General features: G+C 37.3%; 2 protein-coding genes across 2 annotated transcripts; one reads left to right on the top strand and one right to left on the bottom strand.

Moving 5' to 3' along the window:
- LOC146401403 (olfactory receptor 2B8-like) lies at positions 1 to 963 on the top strand. Its single transcript, XM_084970503.1, has one exon. It carries the CDS (start codon positions 1 to 3, stop codon positions 961 to 963), a length of 963 nt encoding a protein of 320 aa, XP_084826629.1.
- Positions 964 to 8788: 7825 nt separating this feature from the next.
- On the bottom strand, positions 8789 to 9730 carry LOC100158163 (olfactory receptor 2G3-like). Its single transcript, XM_013996498.2, has one exon. It carries the CDS (start codon positions 9728 to 9730, stop codon positions 8789 to 8791), a length of 942 nt encoding a protein of 313 aa, XP_013851952.2.
- Between the last annotated feature and the right edge of the window lie 13147 nt (positions 9731 to 22877).

Raw genomic sequence — 22877 nt, forward strand, 5'->3', positions numbered from 1 at the left:
ATGAGAAGATTCAATAACACTTTCCATCACTCCGGCGGCTTTGTTCTGGTGGGCTTCTCTGAATGGCCCAAACTAGAAATGATCCTTTTCGTGGCCATCTCTGTTTTCTACATCATGACCCTCCTTGGGAATTCAGCCATCATTATCTTGTCACGCCTTGATCCCAGACTCCACACCCCCATGTATTTCTTTCTGGCAAATCTCTCTTTTTTGGACCTTTGCTATACTACCTCCACTGTCCCCCAGATGCTGGTCAACATACAGAGCCACTGGAGAAGAATCAGCTACATAGGATGTGTAGCTCAACTGTTCATTTTCCTTGGTTTAGGATCCACTGAATGTGTACTTCTCTCAGTAATGGCCTTTGATCGTTATGTAGCCATCTGCCAGCCTCTCCATTACACTGTTATCATGAATTCTCGCCTATGCCAACAACTGGCAGCAGTGGCTTGGGTAACAGGTTTCAGCAACTCCTTGGTGCAAACAGTGTTAACTTTCTTGTTACCTCACTGTGGTCAGTATCAGGTGGAGAATTTCTTCTGTGAGGTACCTGCCATGCTTCAGTTATCATGTGTCGATACATGGATCAATGAAGTAGAGATGTATGCTGCTGTGGTGGTCATAAAAGTTATCCCGGTTGGATTAATTCTATTCTCTTACATCAACATTGTCAGAGCAGTGGTAAGAATCCAGTCTTCTGAGGGTCGCAAGAAGGCTTTCAACACATGCGGGTCTCATCTGCTGGTGGTCATTATGTTCTATGGTTCAGCCATTAGTGGTTATGCATATATGGCACCCAAGAGCAATTCAGCCAAATTGAAGGGCAAGCTTCTCGCACTCTTCTATGGACTCATAACTCCAATGCTTAACCCCCTCATCTATACCTTGAGAAATAAGGATGTGAAGGGAGCAGTAAAGAAGCTACTAGGGAGAGAACAAGAGCAAGAATGGAACATGGCTTAGAGAATGCCTATTCCCAGAATGCCTATTGCCAGCTTCCATCATTCCTCCAGCTCCCAAACGACTGTGGCTGATTGTTACTATTATTATCTATGTATTTCATAGAAAGTAAAAATTTGATTATTCTCTTCCTGTGATAATCAAACAGAGCTCTAAAAATAATGAATTGTCATAGATTTCGGTGAAATATTGCATTTTCCTATGCCCTTTCTCATGAAGTTTAAAAAGGAATATCAAAATGTGATTTCTTATAATACACTAAATCTGGTGATTAAGGGAACAATCTTGAGACTTGTTTAAAAGGCAGAAAGCTGACTGCTTAAAATGACTAAATTATGTCACAACATTAGCAGAATGCACCTAGAGATAATCCAGAGGAAAATTTATTTCTTCTTCTCATATTCTTTTTTAAAATGCTGTCAGTATAGCTGTTGTGTATCTACTATAATTTTAATCACTATTAGAGTGGGACCTCCTCAGGGGGCCAAGTGCATGCTGTGGTCATCTACACTGTTCTGGAGAAAAAGCGGTGCACATATGGAAAGTTCTGTGCAATACCTCCATCTGTTTGTTCACTTATCCAATCCTTCTAGAAGCTTCTTATAGCCTATTTTTAAAAATTCTACACATCATTCAATGGCAGCTTTTCCTTGTGGCTAGCCTACAGAGAACATGTATGTCTCTCATGTTGCCCAATGATCTAAAAACTTCTTGTTGCCCAATCAGTATATATTTTACTCTTGGTGCTCAGTCATCTTTATCAGCATTATAATAGCTATTCTCAGCAAACCAAATGGAAAAATAAAGTTTTCTCTAAATTGAAAGGCAGGAAATCATATAGCTTCTTTACACAGGTTAGATATCCCTAAAACAATGTTGTATAAGTTCTATGCCTTTATGTAATGGCTGTTGGACAAAAGGCTTCCCCTAGGCAAAAGTGTCTGGGCTTGACGCAATTAATAGTCTCTTGCAGGTTCTATGAAAATGGCTCAAATATCTGAAAGAACGTTTCTACTTGCAGTACATCTCTCATTACATTTTTTTTAAGTTTATTTCTTTTTTCTTTCTTTCTTTCTTCTTCTTTTTTTTTTTTTTTTCTTTCTTTCTAGGGCTGCACTTGTGGCATATGGAGGTTCCCAGGCTAGGGGTCGAATCAGAGCTACAGCTGCTGGCCTACGCCACAACCACAGCAACACAGGATCTGAGCGTCTGCCACCTACACCAGAGCTCATGGCAATGCCAGATCCTTAACCCACTGAGCGAGGCCAGCGATCAATCCTGCAACCTCGTGGTTCCTAGTTGGATTAGTTTCCACTGTGCCACAACAGGAACTCCTCTCATTACATTTTAATCACATCTTTTATTCTTATGCAAATTATTATGTTCACATTAAGAACAGAGGAGAGAAAAATAAATTGATTTTTCTTCTGGGTGGATTTAACACAAAATACATAAAAGCATCCATTCAAAAATTGTAACGCAATAGGTCATTTTATTATGGTGAGGTACACTTGCCCTTTGCAGATATGTTTTAGCAGTGACTATATAGTTCATTTCTCCTAAAGAGTGTGGAAATTGAGCTGATTGAGATGTGATAAAATGTCTATCACCTTTTTTTTTTTCCTCAAAAACTAATCTTTAAGAGCAGTTTTAGGTTTACAGCCACATTAAGAAAAAGGTTCAGAGATATCCCATCTACCTATTCTTCTCCCCCCTCCCCCAAAGCCTCCCTGTCAACATCCCACAACAGTGGGATGTACATCTCAGGAAGGACATCCCTTTTAACTACTGGACCTATATTGATATATCATTATTTCCCCAAATTCAAGGTTTACATTAGGGTTCATTTTGGGGGTTGTACATTCTATGAGTTTTAATAAATTTCTGATGACATATGTCCACCATTGTAGTATCATACAGAATATTTTCCCTGTGCTAAAAATCCTCTGTGCTCTGCCTAATTCATCCCTTCTTTCACCCTAACTGCTGGTCTCCATCCTTTTGCCTTTTTCGGATGACATATTGTTGAAATCACTACAGTCTGTAGCCTTTTCAGACTGACCTCTTTCACTTAGTAATATGCATTTAAGATTCTTCCATGGCTTTTCATGGCTTGGTAGCTCATTTTTTTAGTGCGGAATAAGAGTTTATTGTATGGAAGTATCACTGTTCATTTATTTAACCACCTACTGAAGGATATCTTGGTTGCTTCCAAGTTTTGGTAATTGTGAATGAAGCTGGTACATCCGTGTACAGATTTTTGTGGGTTTTTTTTTTTTTTTTTTTTTTTTGTCTTTTTGCCATTTCTTGGGCCGCTCTCGCGGCATATGGAGGTTCCCAGGCTAGGGGTCTAATCGGAGCTGTAGCCGCTGGCCTACACCAGAGCCACAGCAACGCGGGATCCGAGCCGCGTCTGCGACCTACACCACAGCTCACGGCAACGCCGGATCTTTAACCCACTGAGCAAGGGCAGGGATCGAACCCGCAACCTCATGGTTCCTAGTCGGATTCGTTAACCACTGCGCCACCACGGGAACTCCAGATTTTTGTGTTAACAAAGGTTTTTAACCCCTTTGGATAATTGATTGCTGGATCATATGGTAAGAATATGTTTAATTTTATAAAGAACTGCCAAACTGTCTTCTAAAGTGGGTATACATGTATGCATTTCCATCAGCAATGAAAGGGAATTCCTGTTGCCCCACTTCCTCGTTAGCATTCAGTGTTGTCCCTGTTTTGAATTTTGGCCATGTTAATAGGTGTATAGTGGTATCTCATTGTTTTAGTTGGCATAATTTGCATTTTCCTGATAACACATGATATGGAACATCTTTTCATATGCTTACTTGCCATCCATATATTTTCTTTGGTGAGATAACTGTTAAAGTCTTTGGCCCATGTTTTAATCAGATTGTTTACTTGTTGAGTTTTAATTGTTCTTTGTATATTTTGGATACAGTCCTTTATGAGGTATTTCTTTTGCAAATATTTTCTCCTATTCTATAATCTATCATCTTTTCATTCTATAATCTATCATCTTTTAAGTTATATGTGTAATTGATTTTTCCTCTTCTGTCCCGAACCTCACATATGTTAATACTATAAAAATATAAATTTCCTTGTCTTTTCTAATATGTATATTTTGTGTGTGTGTGCATGTGAGAGGTACAGGACGTTAAATATTTCAGATATTATCCTTGCATGTATGGTCCAGTAGTTTTTGGTTCTGGTGACACATGGTAACTGTAATTCTAGGCAACTTCCATTAAAACCAATTTAATTCCATTTAAACCAATTTCCATTGATTCTTCAAAATTGTGCTGGATATCATTAGAATAAGTAGTGATTTCCTCTTGTTGTAGGACTTTTATAGCTAGCCTTTATCATATTAAGAATGTTCCCTTCTAATGCTAGTATGCCAAATGCATTTTTATGTTAGCATGAATGGATGCTGAATTTTACCAAAGGTTTTTTTTGTACCTATTGAAATGATATGTTTTTTCCTCCCTTTATTTTGCTAATGCAGTATATTACATTGATTGACTTTTCAACATTAAAACAACTTTGAATTCCTGGAATAAAATCAGTTTGGTTATAACCTATTTTCCTTTTGATATATTGCTAGAGTCAAAATACTAATACTTTGCTTAGAATTTTTCATTATGTTCCTGAGAGAGACCTATAATTCTCCTCTCTTGAACAAAGTGGGAAGACTTGAGACTCCTGATATCAACATTTATTATTATGAGACAGCAATTAAAACAATGTCTTATGGGTTAGACAGGGATGATAATGAAACACAATAAAGAATCTGAAACAGACCCACATGAATTTAGACAATAGGTTTATAACAAACTTGATCATGAAGAGAGATGGGGAAAGGGCAATCTTTTAATAAAAAATAGTGCCTTGTCAGTTGGATATCCATAAAAAAAGTTGATGTTTTTCTCTCAAAAATTATTTCACTGTAGATTTTAGAGAACATAAATGTGAATGACAAAACATCAAACCATCTGGAAAATAACACTGACAAATATGTTCATGATTTGATGGGTGGAAAAGTTTTTTAACTAATGCGTGTATAGTACTAATATAAGGAAGTCATCAATAAATTAGATTTAATTAATATTAGAAACCTTCTAATCACAAGATACCATTAAGAAAGTGAAAAGGTGAAGTTCCCACTGTGGCTCAGTGGGTTAAGAACCTGACATAGTCTCGGCAAGGATGTGGATTCGATCCCTAGCCTCACTCAGTAGGGTAAAGATCTGGCATTGAGCAAGCTGCAAGGTAGGTCGCAAATGTGGTTTAGATCTGGTGTTGCTGTGGCCTGCAGCTGCAGTTCCAATTCGACTCCTAGCCTGGGAACTTCCATTTGCCACAGGTACGGCCATAAAAAGAAAAAGTGAAGAGGTAAACCATAGAGAGGGAGAAGATATTTATAGTACTTACTACTTCAAAATAGACCAAAATATAAAAATACCTAAAAATAGACCAAAATATAAAAATACCTAAAAATCAAGACAAAAAAAAACAGATAACCTAATAGAAAAATGTCATAAGTCTTGAATAGGTGCTTCACAAAAAATAATACTTAAATGACAAATCAATATACAAAAATGCTCAACTATCTTAGTCATCATGGAAATGCAAATTAAACTTACAATTTAATACCACCGTAAGTTTCCCAGAACACCTAAACTAAAACAGACTAATACTCCCAAGTGTTGTTAAAAGTGTGAGCAGAATAAATTCTCATACATGGCTGGTGGGAGTCTAAATTGGTTCATCCACTTGGAAACTGTTAGGCAGTGTACACACTAAAGCTTAGCATATGCATACCATATTATGCAGGAATTCCATTCCTAGACACACTCACCAAAATAGCTAAATTAAAACATTCATACAAGCAGTATTAATAATAATAGTAAAATGATACTATTTTAGCCAAATAGTAAAAAAATCAGTAAATTGTATTATATTCATAATATAGACTATTATATAGCAATGAAAACAAAATACTGCTACATGCAGTATCCTGGATGAATCTCAGAAACAAGTTAAATGAAAAGATTATGTTATGCATTATTCAATTTATGCGAAGTTCAAAAACAAGTAAAACAAACTTTGTTTTTAGAGTATGAGTAGTGATTACCTGTGGGTAGGAAAGTTGAGATAGTGAATGGAATGGGAATGATGGGGCTTCTGGAGAGTGAGTAATGTTCAAGTTTCTCATCTGGGAAGTGATTTCATGTGTTTTTATTTTCTTTTATTTTCATTTTGTGATAATTCATCACATTGACAATCACTTTAGTGTTCACCTCTTCTTCTTCTCCATTTTTTTTGTGGGGGGGCACAGGTGTGGCATATGGAAATTCCCAGGCTAGGGGTCAAATCAGAGCTGCAGCTCCTGGCCTATGCCACAGCCACAGCAACACCAGATTTGAGCCACATCTGCAACCTGCACCACAGCTCATGGCAATGCTGGATCCTTAACCCCCTGAGCACGGCCAGGGTTGGAACCCACAGCCTATGGCTACTAGTTGGACTAGTTTCTGCCAAGCCACAATGGGAACTCCTAATCTTTTCTTCTTTATGTCAAGAGTGTATAAACTAGAACTTAACGCTAGGAAGAAATACATAGAGCAATTTTTACAATAAAATTACTAAGCAGTCTAACATTAAAAAGAATGAACTTAGGTAATGATAATATTTATGTTTTCTATGTATAAGTATATATCACATAAAAAATTTAAAATTATTTTAAAATAATGCAGATTGGTTGGGTTTCTTATTTTATCATATAGCCAAAGTCATTAATTAGATTTAGAAAATATTTTTAAATTCTGAGTTACAGTTTGAGCAAAAAAAAAATCTTTGAAAGTTAATCCATCATTTAAAGTAAAAGGATAAGTTATTTTAGAAATCTAAGTTTCTTTTACTTTAGTTTGATATAAACACTTATTTGTCTTTGGAAATCAATCATAACTCTATTGCATTTTCAGAGAAATTATATTTTAACTCATTACCTCCCTCTACATGAAGACGAGGAATACTGATTTGTTTACTAATATATATATATTTATAAAAACTGAAAGTTTTGTAAACTCTTAGGTAGATTAGATAAGTAAGTGTAGTATAAAATCATCTAAAGTAAAAGCAGAAGCATTCATATAGTAAAGACAGAAAGACATATAACTAAATATCATCACATTTGTCCAGAGGCCTAACTGGTAAGAAATCTTATAGCATTATGACTCCCTTTTGAATCTGGCAGGACATTCTCTTTTCGGAGTTCATGTTCCTTAATAATGACACTGGTTTCCATCAATTTCCCATTAAAAGATTACCTTGCTTAAAGTTTGGGAAATATTAAATCTTGATTTATACAGCTGTAGGAAACCTTCATTTTTCTGTATCAGTTTGTTCAGTTTGCAATGGCATAGATTTTTTCCTCTCTGCTTTATTTAGTCTATTTAAAGAGTCCTGAAAGAATACTGATTTCAAATTCTTTAATCATTTAAGGTTTTTGGTAAACTAATCAAAGAAGGCTGAGCATGAGAGGTTAGGGATTCAGTTTCCTTTTATTTTAAGGTAGTATACAATTTTATGAAAGCCAAAAATACATGTAAGAGAAAGTGGATGTTAAGATATACAAATTCCATTTTGGCAGACACTGACGATTATTGGCCCTATAATGGATATAGATTTAAATAGTCAGAGTACTGGGGGGAGGAGGAAGAGTGTTCTGACCTTTCAGATGTAGGGACACTCATAGTGGTACAAACCCAAAATGCACAGAGAGGATTCTATAAAAAAATCAGAAAGACACAAAAGACTAAAAACCTCCCAACCCTGTATCTCCTATACCAGGAAATATAATTGCTAGAAATATTGGAATCTTCAAACAAACATGCTCACGCACGGGCATGCACGCACACATGTGCAGACACGCGCACATGCGCAGACATGCACACGCATGCACGCACACACACACACACACACACACCCCTCAAATGAAATACATTCAAATGCCCCATTTCTCTTCACGTGATAGGGGCTGGATTCCTGAGATCTATCAACTAACAGAAGTCACTTAATCATCTAAATGTAAAAATTAAAATTTAAAATCTACTATTGCTGATGCAAGTGTGGAGACAATTGCTATGGACAATCAAAATATCAATGAAAATATAACTTGACAAAGAATCAGATTAGAACATAAGAAACAAAGAAAAATAAATGAAAGGCTTAATCACCAGACTTACCAAAAAGGCTAAGGGAGGGTGAGTTGCAGAGTCAAGGAATCCAGTGCAGATAAGTTGGACTTTAGGCTACCTGTTTCTGTTGGTCTAAGGGTAGGATTCAGATGGGCAATGTCTCAGCAGATCACTAGAATAAACTGCTGAAGAGTAACTCAAAAACACCTAGTTCATTAGTAGCACACCGGGTTTATTTATACAAAAGATATCAATCAATAGATTAATTTAACAAAGCAAAGCCAAGATTTACATAAGAGAAAGGGCAGAGAGGGAAGAAAATTAGCTACAGAGATTCTGGAAATAGTCATGTTTGAATTTTATTGAGTAAACCAATTGGCTGACAGATAACAAAGATGTCTATAAACAACACAATTTAGCTTTGAGTACCTTAATAGGGAGATGAAAGAAAGCAATTTCAGCTGCTTTGGGGTTCTCCAGAATGTCTTGTGAGTTTGGTTTTGTAGCATATATTTCAGGCTATCTCTGGATAATGCCTTCTGGTGTCTTTCCTTCAGCACTTCCACCTTAGATAGGCCAGGTCTGTTATTTTACATCATAAGAATTTCTTACTCTGCTGTGCTCTGATCTTTTCGTACCAGCCTCTTCAAAGCCCCCTTTACATCTTTGTTTCTCAGAGTGTAAATGAGAGGGTTAAGGGTGGGAGTTAGAACAGTATACAAAAGGGTTATGAACTTTCCTTGACTGTGGGCATAAGAGCTGCTGGGCTGGATATAGATAGCTGTGATGGTCCCATAGAAGAGGGAAACCACCAATAGGTGAGACCCACAAGTGCCAAGGGCTTTATGCCAGGCTTGAGCTGACCTGATCCTCATTACTGCTTGGACAATGCATCCATATGAGATCAAGATAAGTGCCAGAGGAAGGAGGAGGAGTACCAAGGAAGCCACGAGGAGCTGGACCTCATTGACACGAATGTCTACACAGGCCAACTTGATCATGGCAGGCACTTCACATATAAAGTGGTAAATCCTGTTGTTCCCACAACGGGGCAGCCGAAGGGTGATAGTGCCCTGGATTAGGGTGTTGCCCATTCCGCTCAACCAAGCCATTCCTGCAAGAGACTGGCAAAGCCGTGAATGCATAACCCTGGGATAATGGAGTGGTCGGCAAACAGCAGCATAACGATCAAATGCCATGATAGCCAGGAGAACACATTCAGTGGATCCCAGTGACAGGGATACATAGAGTTGAATGGCACAGCCTATAGGACTAATTGTCTTGGATGGACCATGGAGGTTCCACAGCAGCTGGGGAACAATGCTGGTGGTAAAACATAGGTCAACAAAGGAGAGATTGCTAAGAAAATAATACATAGGCGTGTGGAGAATGGGATCCAGACAAGAGACCAGGATGATTGCTGTGTTGCCCACCAGTGTCAGCAGATAGGAGATTAACACAACCACAAAGAGGATCTTCTCAAGCTGAGGCTGGTCAGAGAAGCCCACCAGTATGAAATCATCTGCTAAACTCTCATTACTCTTCATCATCACCCTGCTTGTGAAAAGGAGAGATAGTACATATAAAAATATGGATATTAGATAGTGAGAAGCAATTAAAATCAGAAGTACAGTTGAGAGAAATTGACCCCGAAGGTGGGCTAGGACGGTGTGTGCCATTTGGGAGGATAGAATGGAGGAGAGAGAGAGCTGTTATGTTTCTAGGAGAAAAGTAAAAGTATGTGGAACTTACAGAGAATTGTTAAAACATATGGTGACATAAAGTAGACCATGCAAGAGGTGATTAATCATTAATTATTGCTCAGTTCTAACAAATTGTATCATTTCCCCCCATAAACCCACCCTCTTCTTCCCATAATGTCATGTAAGATTATAAGTAAAAGAAAGAAAGATGTCCAATCAACAAACATCTTTGTAGCCATTCTATCAGTTGTCAATAGCAAAAAACAGCAAATAAGGATCAGGTATATTTTTTGAAAAAAAATTACATGATTATTTCAGTATCCTACACTGACACATATACATCTCAATGTTGTGCTAAGGATGCAATGTGAAATAATTTTTATATTAAAACAATATGATAATTAAATTAAATTAATCAAGTAATGAAAAGTATTACTTAATAGATACCATCTATGTAATAATTTTCTTTCAACTTTTTTTAATATAAAAATAGAGGGCCTAGTTTATATGGTATTACAGAGTTTTCAGAGAGAATCATTCTTGTAAGTTGTGAATAAATTTTTAGTGCCTTTTTTTTTTTTTTTTTTTTTTTTTTTTTGTCTTTTTGCCATTTCTTGGGCCGCTCCTGCGGCATATGGACGTTCCCAGGCTAGGGGTCGAATCGGAGCTGTAGCCACCGGCCTACACCAGAGCCACAGCAACGCAGGATCCGAGCCGCGTCTGCGACCTACACCGCAGCTCACGGCAACGCCGGATCGTTAACTCATTGAGCAAGGGCAGGGATCGAACCCGCAACCTCATGGTTCTTAGTCGGATTCATTAACCACCGCACCACGACGGGAACTCCTTTAGTGCCTTATTAAAAACACTTTGCTTTTAATCAGATATTTTATTTTTATATTAATTAAAGGACCTAGAGTTCCTCAAAATTGAAGTTTTTGATTTCATTAAAACTGAAGTATAGTCTGGATTTTTGTTTATATAACTTTATATTATATAGTAGCAGAGTAACAGTCTGTTGGACGCCTTTATAATGTCACTAATTTAGTAGCACCTTAGAAGAGAGTAGATTTCTATTTTTAGACTCTACAGGCCAAGTCTAGACAAACTTAGAGACTCTAGATGTGGAAATGAGAAGGAAGTATCAGTGATGGATCACAGGTTTATTATTTTGAACAATTGGGTGTCATCTACAGAGAAACATAAAAGCTGAAAAAATCTTTTGTAGAGGCAATACTAGATCTACATATTTCTGCTTATGATTTCTTTAAAAAATGAATAGATAAAGAAATGTCAAACATGACTCAGTCCTTTTTTTGACTCTTTGTCACATACCTTCTTCCTAAGTCATCCACTTGGACATACCTAGTTTGCCATAATTAGGAACCATCAGCATTCCCCCCAACAAAAAATTTGTCACTTTACAACTTTCTATCTTATTCATCATTGCATAACTATCCAAACTTAAATTTGAATATGATGAGGACAGCTTTGTATTTCATGCATTTTTACCAATATATTATGTCATTTAGTTTCCTGAAAGGACTTTTAATTCACAGCATCCTAGATGGCAACACATTCTAGGTGGTCTCTTATCTTTTGGTTTGTATTCTTCACTACCTTCCTGTATATCATTGTGAGAATCATACAAAAATGGGATGTTTATCAAGGTAAAAGTTTCATCTCTGAAAATGTAAAATTCAGAAATTTAGTCATTGAATTTAAGGCTCTGTACTATTTCAGTTTCCTTTTCTGTTTTTAAAATTATCTCCCAACATTTATATGTTGTTGTAGCCAAATCAACCTCTCTCCTCACATAAGGTTCTAATTTATTGAAACTATTTGCCAGCCCCATGTCTCCTCCTTTGCATGAATAATCCATATTGTTCACCCTCAACAAATTCTGCTCCCTGTTAATATTCATCAATAGATCAACATTTTTCAAGATGCCCTCAAATCCTTACTCCACAAAACACTTGTCTTTTGAAATCCTGAATTAATTTGTAATATTGTGTCAATTTGCATAAGGACCTATTTCATTAAGCATGCAAAGTGTTCTAAAATGGAAAATAACCTCTTAATGGGGTAAGATATTTTTCTTAAGTATCTTTCATATTATCCCTAGCTTGCAGGTCAATTTTTTTTAACATAGTCAAAACCAAACAAATATGTTTTGAAGAAGCTAACACCTTTTCTCATTCTATTATGCCAATTTCCCCCATTACTACTTGCTGAGTAGCAAAAATTGTGTGTTTAAAACATATTTAAACATAAAGCAATATAACAACACATAGTAACATTAATTTAAAACCAAATATCTATTTCAAAGGACCTACCTTATTTCCTTGCTGCACTAATCCTCCCATTATTCAGTCAAAAAGTTTCAGCATTCTCAGAAACTCTATCAGAAGACTCGTTTTTTTTTGTTTGTTTGTTTTGTTTTTAATGTAAAGCTCTGGGAATTCCCTCACTGGTGCAGTGGGTTAAGAATCGGACTGCAGAGGCTTGGGTCACCACAGAGGTGCAGGTTCAATCCCAGGCCCGGCACAGTGGGTTAAAGGATCCAGTCAGATGCAACCCCTGGCCCAGGAATTTCCATATGCTGTGAGTGCCAACATTTTTTTAAAAAAGTAAAGCTCTGAAATATACTTCCCAGAAATGTTTTAGGGTGTTTTCTTAAGGTTAACTATATATAAATAGTCTTCAAATATTCCCTCTGATACAATCATCATGTCCATATATATTTAACTCACCCCTTAGCCCAGTTCCATTCATGCACTTGTCCCCAGGAAAACAGAACCCATGAGCATCACGATTTACTGCATCCCACACTTTAAACTGCATATGTTTAATTATGAATGGAGTCTCTTCAATTCTCTACCAGTCTTGAGAAAATAGAATGATTCGAAGAACATGGGGAATAAAAGAACATACATAAAAACATCCATGAACAAATATAACATAAACATGCATATATGTACGTATCCCAAGTCATGATTTTATCGGAAAGAATTTATATCTTCAATACCTTAACAAACTGTATAATTGGAAGGAATTTAAGAGAACAAAGAGTTAGAAGGAAATTCTTCCAAATGTAGAGAAACTACACTTTCTTGTTTCATATTTCTGCATTACCCCTTTCCTGAAGGTTCACTCTTCAAAATTAAGGGAGCTATACAAATATTGTTTAATTCAAATTGAATTCCTTTTAAAATTAGTAATACTAAGTTTAATATGATGTTCATAAATAGCAACACTTTTGAGTTCTCGTTGTAGCTCAGTGGTAATGAACCTGACTAGTATCCATGAGGACATGGGTTCGATCCCTGGCCTCACTCAGTGGGTTGGGAATCTGGTGTTGCTGTGCGCTGTGGTGTAGGTTGCAGTCACAGCTCAGATCCCATGTTGCTGTGGCTGTGGTGTAGGCCAGCAGATGCAATTCCAATTCAAGCCCTAGCCTGGGAACTTCCATACGCCACAGGTGTGGCCCTAAAAAGAAAAGAAAAGAAAAAGAAGGAAACAACAACACTTTGTAGAAAGTAGACATGAAAACTGGGTAAATTATTGGCTAGGGTGGTTTGAGGAAGACAGACATGAGCAGTTGTTACGTTTTCTGTATTTAGATACAAGAGAAAATATGCAGTTCTCATTATCTCCTCACCTCTGAAAATTTTGTCCCAGCTCTTCTAATTAATTTAGTAAGTCAGGAAGGTGATGATGATTAAGCTTTCCAGAACCATGAGGTTCTGAATATGCATCTCTAAATCCAAGACAAAGTTGGGGTAATAGTGTTTATTTCTGGAGCCAGAACACACTGAATTTTGTAACTATAGCAGGAATTGCTATCAAGTCCAGAAGGGGACCTTAGGGACTCTATATTCCTAATAGGGCAATTAATACCAAGCACAATAGTGACCAAGAGCAAAGGTCTCTTAGGGAAATGTTACAGAATGAACCTTCTGATCACATAGATCTTCAGTCTTGAAGACTTAGACCTCAATTCGTATGCTAAAATAAAATCTTGGAAAAGTGAAAATAAAGTTCTCATCTTCAGCATAGTACATGTATAAAAGCATGATTTCTGTACAATTATCACTGTCACTATCCTATTTAAATAATCACTATGTAAATAGAACATAATTAGCAAGACCTCAGAAATGGAACACATGTGTCACAAATTGAAGTGTGCCAATAGGATAGGTTTTCATGTGTGGGTTTTGTTTCAGGAAGATTACAGCAGAAAACTTAGTAGTAAAATATTTACCTCAGCCAGCATTTCCAAAACTTTTCAAAAGTTTCTCTGGTCAAATAAGTTTGAAAGACTCAGCATATACACTCCTTAGAAATTCACAAAATGTACCTGTACAGTAAAGCCAGTGCCTGTTTTTATTAGATCTCTTTTAGAACATCACCAAATTATTTGTCCACAAAGCATTTTATTGAGTAATGCTCGTGAATATCTCATGTAAATAGGATAGTAGAATAAGTTTTCAGAGACCCTGTCCTAGAAATACATATTTAAAAATAAAAAGGGCAATTGGATATTGACATCACCTGGGAATGAGTAGTTGTAGTCATACAACAAAAATGGATTTTATGAAGAGTGATCTTGAAATTTCTGGGGTCAGGCTGAAGAGGACAAAGGAAACATTTACCTCACTTATGACTCCGAGAGGATCCTGAAACTGGACCCAGTGCATTGTCTTCCCTAAAAACAAACTGAGGGAGTTCCCTTCGTGGCTCAGCAATAGCGAATCCAATAGCATCCATGAGGATGTGGATTTGATCCCTGGCCTCACTCAATGGGTTAAGGATCTGGCATTGCAGTGAGCTGAGGTGTAGGTCACAGATGTGGCTCAGATCTGGCATTGCTGTGACTATGGCTTAGGCCAGCAGCTACAGCTCCTATTTGACCCCTAGCCTGGGAACTTCCATATGCCTCTGGTGTGGTCCTAAAAAAAAAAAAAAAAAAAAAAAAAAAGCTTCAAGTAGACATTTTACATAGGTAGGTGTAATTTATATATACACACACATATATATAGGTGATAATGGATTTGAAATAAAGATATACACAGATGAAATTAGGTTAATTAATTTTAACTGGTTTTAGGCATAAAATAACCAAAGTTATAAATTATTATTTAAAAAATTAAGAGTATAAGAATTAGGAAATGATGAATAAAAACATTTCAAACATTCTAATATCTTCTCATTTCTCTTTCTACAGTTTGTAGAAAATATGATTAAAGGTGCTTATAATAATTTGAGAGTAACTCAGTTATTTAATGCTTATACCACCAGATGGAAGCAAAGAATCTGGAAAAAAATGGCAAAACTCATGAAAAGAAAGAAAAAAATAGAAAAGTGTTAAATTTTTAAAAAATTGAAAAAAGCTGTTAGTGGTGAGGTCAGGAGAATTGTGGAATAAGAGGCTACAAGTGCTCGTTCTCCCACAAAAACCTCAAAAAGGAAGCATTATCAACACATATCAAAATCAACATTTCCAGAATTTTGGAAAAATAGTCAAAGGATTATAGCAACAAACTAAATGCTGAATGAAGATGAAGGCAACTTGAAAATGGCAGGAGAGTTTTGTGGTGTCTTTACTTGTCCTTGTTCCACCTACTCTTGGACACAGAATTAAGGTGTTGGCAGCCTGAGTTCCCCGTATGAGACCCCGGACCCTGACTCTGGAGGGAACAGAGCAGACCTTCTTTACAGATTATGGTGTCTGTTTTAACCTGTCTGGGAGCCACTGGAAAGGCTGATGCAACATGCTCATCTTTGTTTCACCTAACTCAGAACACAGTCTGCAAAAGTGGCTGGTGTTTCTCAAAAATGTGGCAAGGCAAACTAACAAACGCGGGTGCCTCTGGGAAAAGACTATGAGCTGGGACACGTGAGGGGTTGTCTAAAGCCCAGAAGCAAAGGATGGAGTATATTCTTTGGAAAATTAGAACATTCAGGAGCATCAATGTATATGGTGTAGTGGACTGAAAGTTTGTGTTCCCTAAAATTTATATGTTGAAAATCTAATATGATATTAGGAGTTAGGACATTTGGTAGGTAATTAGGTCTTAAGGAGAGAGCCCTCATGAATGGCCACAATGCCATTATAAAAGAAATCCCAAAGAGCTCTTTTTCCAAGTAGGCACTTTGTCAAACTCATGTGTAACTTGAAGATTACTATGATTTATTAGTTTGAAGCCTTTACAATAAGCAGAATAAAAGTTAACTGTATCAATATAACACGAAAGTTACTTGTGTAGTTTTCAGAAGTATTTTTTGTGTGTGTGTCTTTTTGCCATTTCTTGGGCCGCTCCCGCAGCATATGGAGGTTCCCAGGCTAGGGGTCCAATTGGAGCTGTAGCCGCCGGCCTACACTGGAGCCACAGCAAAGCAGGATCCAAACTGCGTCTGCGACCTAACCCACAGCTCACTGCAACGCCGGATCCTTAACCCACTGAGCAAGGGCAGGGATCGAACCTGCAACCTCATGGTTCCGAGTCGGATTCGTTAACCACTACGCCAGGAAGGGAAATCCCAGAATTATTTTTGATCATTATTTTGTTTAATTCAGATAAAAATTACAATCTGAGTATTTTAGGAGTTCTTGCCATGGTACAGTGGGTTAAGAATCTGACTGCAGTGGCTCAGGTGGCTGCAGAGGTGGGGGCTCGATCCCCTGCCCAATGCAGTGGGTTAAGTGATCCAGCATTGTTGCAGATGAGATTTGATCCTTAGCCATAAAAGGTGTAGCCATAAAAAATCTGAGTATTTTATAGAAATAGTTTAGAATGGTCAGAGGTTTGGTTTGCAGTAGTTTATTTCACTTGAATTCATAACATAGTATGTACACAGTTCATAGTATGTACATAGTATTACATACTTAGCAGTTACCTATTATATAGGTTATTCATTATATTTAACTGTATATAAGATGTAGATTCATATTTTACATTGTCTTTTACATTTACTTATTTTTCTTCCTAAATGTTAGTATTTGCCGGCAAATAAAGACAGACCTGTTTGTGGCAATTCCTGAGGGACAGAATCAAACTACATCTTGAGCCTCTCTAGTGAGAAGAAAATGTTCCCAGGGGGAGGGAGGGAGGATATGGATTCAGAACAAGGAGAAATACTGAATACTGAAGTGTAACATCTTCCTTTTTGCTTCAGGAAGGAAGAAAGCCCAAATATATCATGATGTAATCAGCACAGCCCGGCGTGTGTGTGTGTGTGTGTGTGTGTGTGTGTGTGTGTGTGTGTGTGTGTGTGTGTGTGTGTGTGTGTGTGTGTGTGTAGCTGAGGGCTCTGCTAGGACATAATGCTCTCTCACGAGACATGAGCTTCCTGGGATCAGACACGGTCCTGACGACAACAAAAGCTTCTCAGTGCATAGCCTTAGAAGTGAGGACTGGGGAGCTTTACATCCTCTGAATTTGGGGAGGTTAGAAGGAGAGAGTGCAGACAAGATCAGGGAGTGGCTCCTCAGAAGCCAATACCATCTACTTTTTCCCCTCAAATATTATGAGTAAAGGTATGTGATATAACTGATGTCTTAAGAAAAGAGGGTTGTGGAAGTTGGTACATTAGTGAGAAAAAGGGTAGCCCATACCCAAAGCATTATTCAGGTCTGGCCATTTTATTTTTATTTTTATTTTTTCGCTTTTTAGGGCTGAACCTGTGGCATATGGAAGTTCCCAGGCTAGGGGTCTGATCGGAGCTACAGCTGCCAGCCACAGCCACAGTAATGCCAGAGCCGAGCCAGATCTGTGACCTACACCACAGCTTATGGCAATGCCGGATCCCTGACCCACCGAGCAAGGCCAGGAATCAAACCCACATCCTCATGGATACTAGTTGGATTCTGTTCTGCTGTGCCACAACAGGAACTCCTGGCCATTATTTTTAATCAGTAATTTTCTCCTTCTCTGGAAAGCATAACAATTTATTCAATTTGCCAGTACCCTGCCATAAAATTTCTGTGAGCTCCTCTAAATTAATCATTTCGTGGGGAATAGATATAGCTCCTAGTGTTGAGGGGTGGAAATGTCTAGATCCTCCAGCACATTTTAATCCAATCAAATGATAATATGGTTTCTGCTGGTTTATGTTAAGGCATCACCCAGGTAAATATTAGGTTCTTGATCAAATTGCTATGGGGAATTGTGGAAGGCGACGGGATAATCATCTCTACAATCTTTAATGACCACCTTCCATAATTGTGTCTACTATTAAAGTGTTTTGAAATGACAATTTCGTAGTAACAAAGGCTAATTAATATTGGTTTTTTTCTTGCATGCCAGGCACTGTCCTAAATGTTTCAGGTAAAATATCTAATACTTTATCCTATAGTTTCCTTTGGCTGATAGGAAATAAATTTTCATTATGAAAGCAGAGATTAATAATGGATAAGTCAGTTAAGGAGCATTTCTAAATTGTGTGCAGCCGACCAAAATGAATCGCTTTTGCTGGTTTACTTCCAAAATGGAATTATATAGAATGTGCTTGTCTTGGATCTTGGGGCTGGGAAAGGTGGCACATGAAGCCAAGCCGTTGAGCTATTAAAATTATCCATTTCTTTCACACATCCAACTAGGACTGATAGTCCATCTCAGGATTTAAACCTCCAGAATCTTGCCCATGCTCATGGCCACTTAATCTTTTATTATGGGGAACAGGAATCTATCAATACAGTTTAATCACTGGGCAGAAAACTCCTCCATCTTTAGATTCATATCACAGTGCTTATTTACTTGATGAGTGACTCAATATAGGTTAGTTTTATAGACTGATAATAATAGAGGATATTGCATACAGTGTCCTATGAGTTCATTACCATGAGGCTTTAAAGGACAAGAGGCTTTGATGGTGATGAAGCGCATTTGAATTTCTTATTTTGAATTCATGGCTGCCTCTACAATGTTGGCACATTTAACACAACACGACTCAGCAAGAAAGATGGGAAGGGCTTCATCATCCTTCCTTCACGTGAACATGATAAATCAGAAACTTTAGGTGAAGAAAATATTATCAGATGAGAGACAGAGAATGTTCATACCCAATTGTACTGCCTGGGATGCTCCTTTCTGCAGACCCCTGACACCTGCCTTGAGCATCTCACTAACCATTCTTGGTTACATAAAGCTGACCTCTACTGCTTGGATCTCAGGATCCCTGTACAAGGATCAACAGAGAATGAATCCTAAAAACAATGGAAAGTTTAATTTAAAAAATCAGATTTTTTACCTGGTGTAATATTATTCCAAGTGACAGGGAGGGAGAAGTGAATTTGACTGCGTTTTTTAATCCTTACCTCCAATGAGACCTATACATTTATTTTTACATGATTTAGTATTTATTTCTAGGCAGAGTATCCTTCTTTGTCAGTTCTAATATTTGAAAGCACTAGTAGACCCTCACTACCTCTAATATCTTATTTTCTCAACTGTCTCAATTTTGTGAAGTTTTAAATTGTCTTATCACACAATGACTTTTTTTTTTTTTTTTGGCTGCATCTGCGGCATTCAAAAAATTCTTGGGCTAGGGATCGAACCCGAGCCATAGCAGTGACCATACCAAATCCTTAACTACTTGGATCCCGGGAACTCCCCACATGGTGACTTTTTAATGACTAACCGCAGGCATCAGCCTTTGTGCAGTCAGCCCTCACTCTGTGCCATTCACCAGTAGGTCTGTCTCATTCCCACATCCTCTGACTCCCACCCCCAACATAGGCATTTGCATTTGCTATCTACAGTCTAAATGGGATGAGGATATTTATAAATGAAATCTTTGTGATGTCACTAGTTAAGAGTCAGGCATTCTCCTTTTCTGGTTGGGATTTCCCCTCGGTCCTTCCATCAGAGTCCCTGAGGAAAGTGGAATGTGTCCCAGATACAGGAAGATAAAATGAGTAAGGTACATATTTGTGTATTTAACTGACAAAAGGGATGACAGCTTCTCCACATCCACACTTTTCTATGTACCTGCAGAGACTATTATTGAGAAGGCAGGATACTTAAAAAATGTTTTGAGTTAAATAAAAAGCTAAATAAACCGTTCTTTCTATTTTCTTTGCCGCAGCCTTGACTGAATTGTGTTGCCACATGAAAAACATAGATATTTAATTATATTAATTGATTAAATTAATTATAGTAGAAGGGAAATGTTTATAAGTGCTTTAACATAAATGCATTATAATAGACCACTAGATGCGTGAGCAAATTTTTCAATGTCATGTACAGTGAGGGTCCCTGGAAATGTGCAGAGTTTTTATTTTGTATTTAATAGAGTTTTGAATCAGTCCACTTGTTTTCATCTTTAGCTTTTGGGAACTTTTGCATAGTTTCACCGATACCCAAATTAGTACATTAAAATGATCTATAATAGACAACTATTTTTCCCAGGACATTTAGGTGCCATTTTTATGTTTGTATGTATGTTTGTATTTTTTGCTTTTCCTCTTTCCATCATGGTAGATGAATAGAAAAACATGAAATGGTGATGAAAGTAATGAACAGGAGGAATGATTAGGGATTGTGACATAAAATCCCATGAGAGGGTATATACGAAGGTAAAATTATTGTGACAGTATGCATGTATATGAGCACTGCTATACTATAACCAATATTTTTGGAGTACTTAACCACTTTCCCAAGTTTTATAGGAATTACTCCTCATAGCAACCCCTTTAGAGAAGTCCTACTTCCTTTATAAACTTCCTTTATAAATGGGAAAGTTGAGTAAATTTTAAGAAAATTTTAGCTTTGACCCAGCACTAGATGGCTGTGCTAGGATCTGAACCCAGACAGACTATCTCTAGAGCACTCTTAATTACTGTGCTGCTCAATATGGATTTGAATGTGTGTGTTTCTCTCTGTGATTGTACAGGTAGATGTGTATGTGCAAAATGTACATTTTTGTACATATATTTTGTGAATGCACCTAAACTTTTGTCTGTTCATAATAATTTGGAATATCAAAAAGCATACTCTTACCTTATATATACTGCCATTGAACATTAGCATGGGATAAATAATGATGTGTTATAAACACATTAGTAAAAACCCGATCTCAGCTAAGCTAATGAACAGATACGAGTCCAAAGGCATAGAAGTAAATCCTCCTCGCTCTTTGCCCTTTTCATGGCAAACATTGTTAATAACTTCAGTTGGTGACATTTCAAAAGAGCAATATAAGCTGTAGAACATCCACAAAAATAACAAGGAATATTTACTTTGTCAGGAGTTGATAGGAATCATCAGATTGAGAAAAAAATAGCTGTCACATTTGAAATATTTAAGGGATTTAAGATTTATCATAATTAACTTAAGAAAACAGAATAAGCCCTAGAAAGCAGCATATATAAGCAGCCAGGGTAAAGCTTAGCATTCACACTTATCACATGACAACTTATTCATTGTTAAGAGTGGGGATATAATGGTGTACATAAAATTCTTCATTCTGTGTGTCTAAGGCTACTCTCAGGAAGAAATGCACAATGTCTTTGGGATAGTGTAAGTGCTCTCATCGCAGCTAGGGCGTTGGGAACACACAGCGGAGGGGGCATGTAACTGACTAATATTGAGGCAAGGGAGTGTGGGAGTAGGGAAGAGGATTCCAAAGAGAAGAAGAAGCTGTACTCGAACTTGGACATAGGCTGTTCAGTAGATGGACACACAGGGAGGCAAATGTCAAGCCCCCAGGGAGAAATGAGCAGAAAGAAAAGGAAATACATGCAAGCAAGGCACATACTAAAAGATTCAAGTAGTTTGATGTGACTATAACATGAGGTCCATTTGGATAAGGAGTGAAATAAAAGTTTCTATAAATAATCAGTGACTCCATGCATAAATTTTCACTAATTGTATTAAGAAATTTGAATTTTGGAGTTCTCACTGTGGTACAAAAGAAAGGCTGGTATGCAGGTTTCACCCCCAGCCTGGCACAGTGTGTTAAGGATCCAGTGTTGCCACAGCTGTGGTGTAGGTCACAACTGTGGCTCGGATCTGATCCCTGGCCCAGGAACCTCATATGCCATGGGGTGGCCAAAAAAAAATTTTTTTTTAATTTTAACTTGAGACAATAATAGTTTTCATTTAGCAAAGAACACTCTAATGGAGAACAGTTGGCAGGTGTGAAATATTAAAAATGAAGAAATTTGTTGCAATGATGGGATTATCTCGGTAGCACAATATAGATATGATATGAGTGACTGTGATAGTCTTCACATGGCTGCCTCTTCTTCATCCACATCTCAGCTCATGCTTCTCATTGTCAAGAACCCTCTTTGAATACCCAATCTAAATTGTTTAGTCACCAGAACATAAACTGCTTCTGTTTCTCTGCATTGTGGCAATTATTTATGTATTGAACAGTCATTTAATTTTTGCTTTTCTTCACTAAAGAAGTTACATTTGGGAAAAAAAGTGGGGTTTTCTCCCATTGCTGAATTGGAGGACTGCAAAATAGTGTGCATTCCATATACCCTTGTTGAGTGAATAAATGAAGAAAGCAAATCAGTGCAATGAAAGTGGAAAGAAATAGATAAGAGAGGACCTTTCCGTGGTAGTGTCTGCCAAGTGAGTAAAGGAAGAGATGAAGAGAGAAATGAGCTGAATTTCTTTTTTCCATTTTATGCTTGATGACTAGGTATACCTTGGACAAATCAACTGGGATAGTGAACATAGAATAGGATTTGGTTTGAAAAGGTGTGGGGATGAGTGTAATTTCCAAACTTTTTTTTTTTTTTTGGCTACACTCATGGCATGTGGAAGTTTGTGGGGCCAGGGATCAAACCCTTTTCATTGCTGCCACCTTCACCAAGGCTGCCACAATGTCCAGATACTGAATCGGCTGAACCCCTGGGAAACCTCCTCCAAACTTTTTGAATTTTAGAACTGCAGGTAAGAAATTGATCTCTCTGACTCACAAAGGGTTGTTAAGACTAATATAAAAATTTATGTTTCTATCTGAAAGAATCTTTATG

This window comes from Sus scrofa, chromosome 7, assembly GCF_054392235.1.
Source record: "Sus scrofa isolate SSC_HxYL_T2T_F1_AM1 chromosome 7, Sscrofa_HxYL_maternal_Yorkshire_Landrace_v2.0, whole genome shotgun sequence".
NCBI lineage: Eukaryota > Metazoa > Chordata > Mammalia > Artiodactyla > Suidae > Sus > Sus scrofa.

Coding starts and splice junctions, on each gene's coding strand:
- LOC146401403 (XM_084970503.1), top strand. CDS start 1: ATGAGAAGATTCAATAACACTTTCCATCACTCCGGCGGCTTTGTTCTG.
- LOC100158163 (XM_013996498.2), bottom strand. CDS start 9,730: ATGATGAAGAGTAATGAGAGTTTAGCAGATGATTTCATACTGGTGGGC.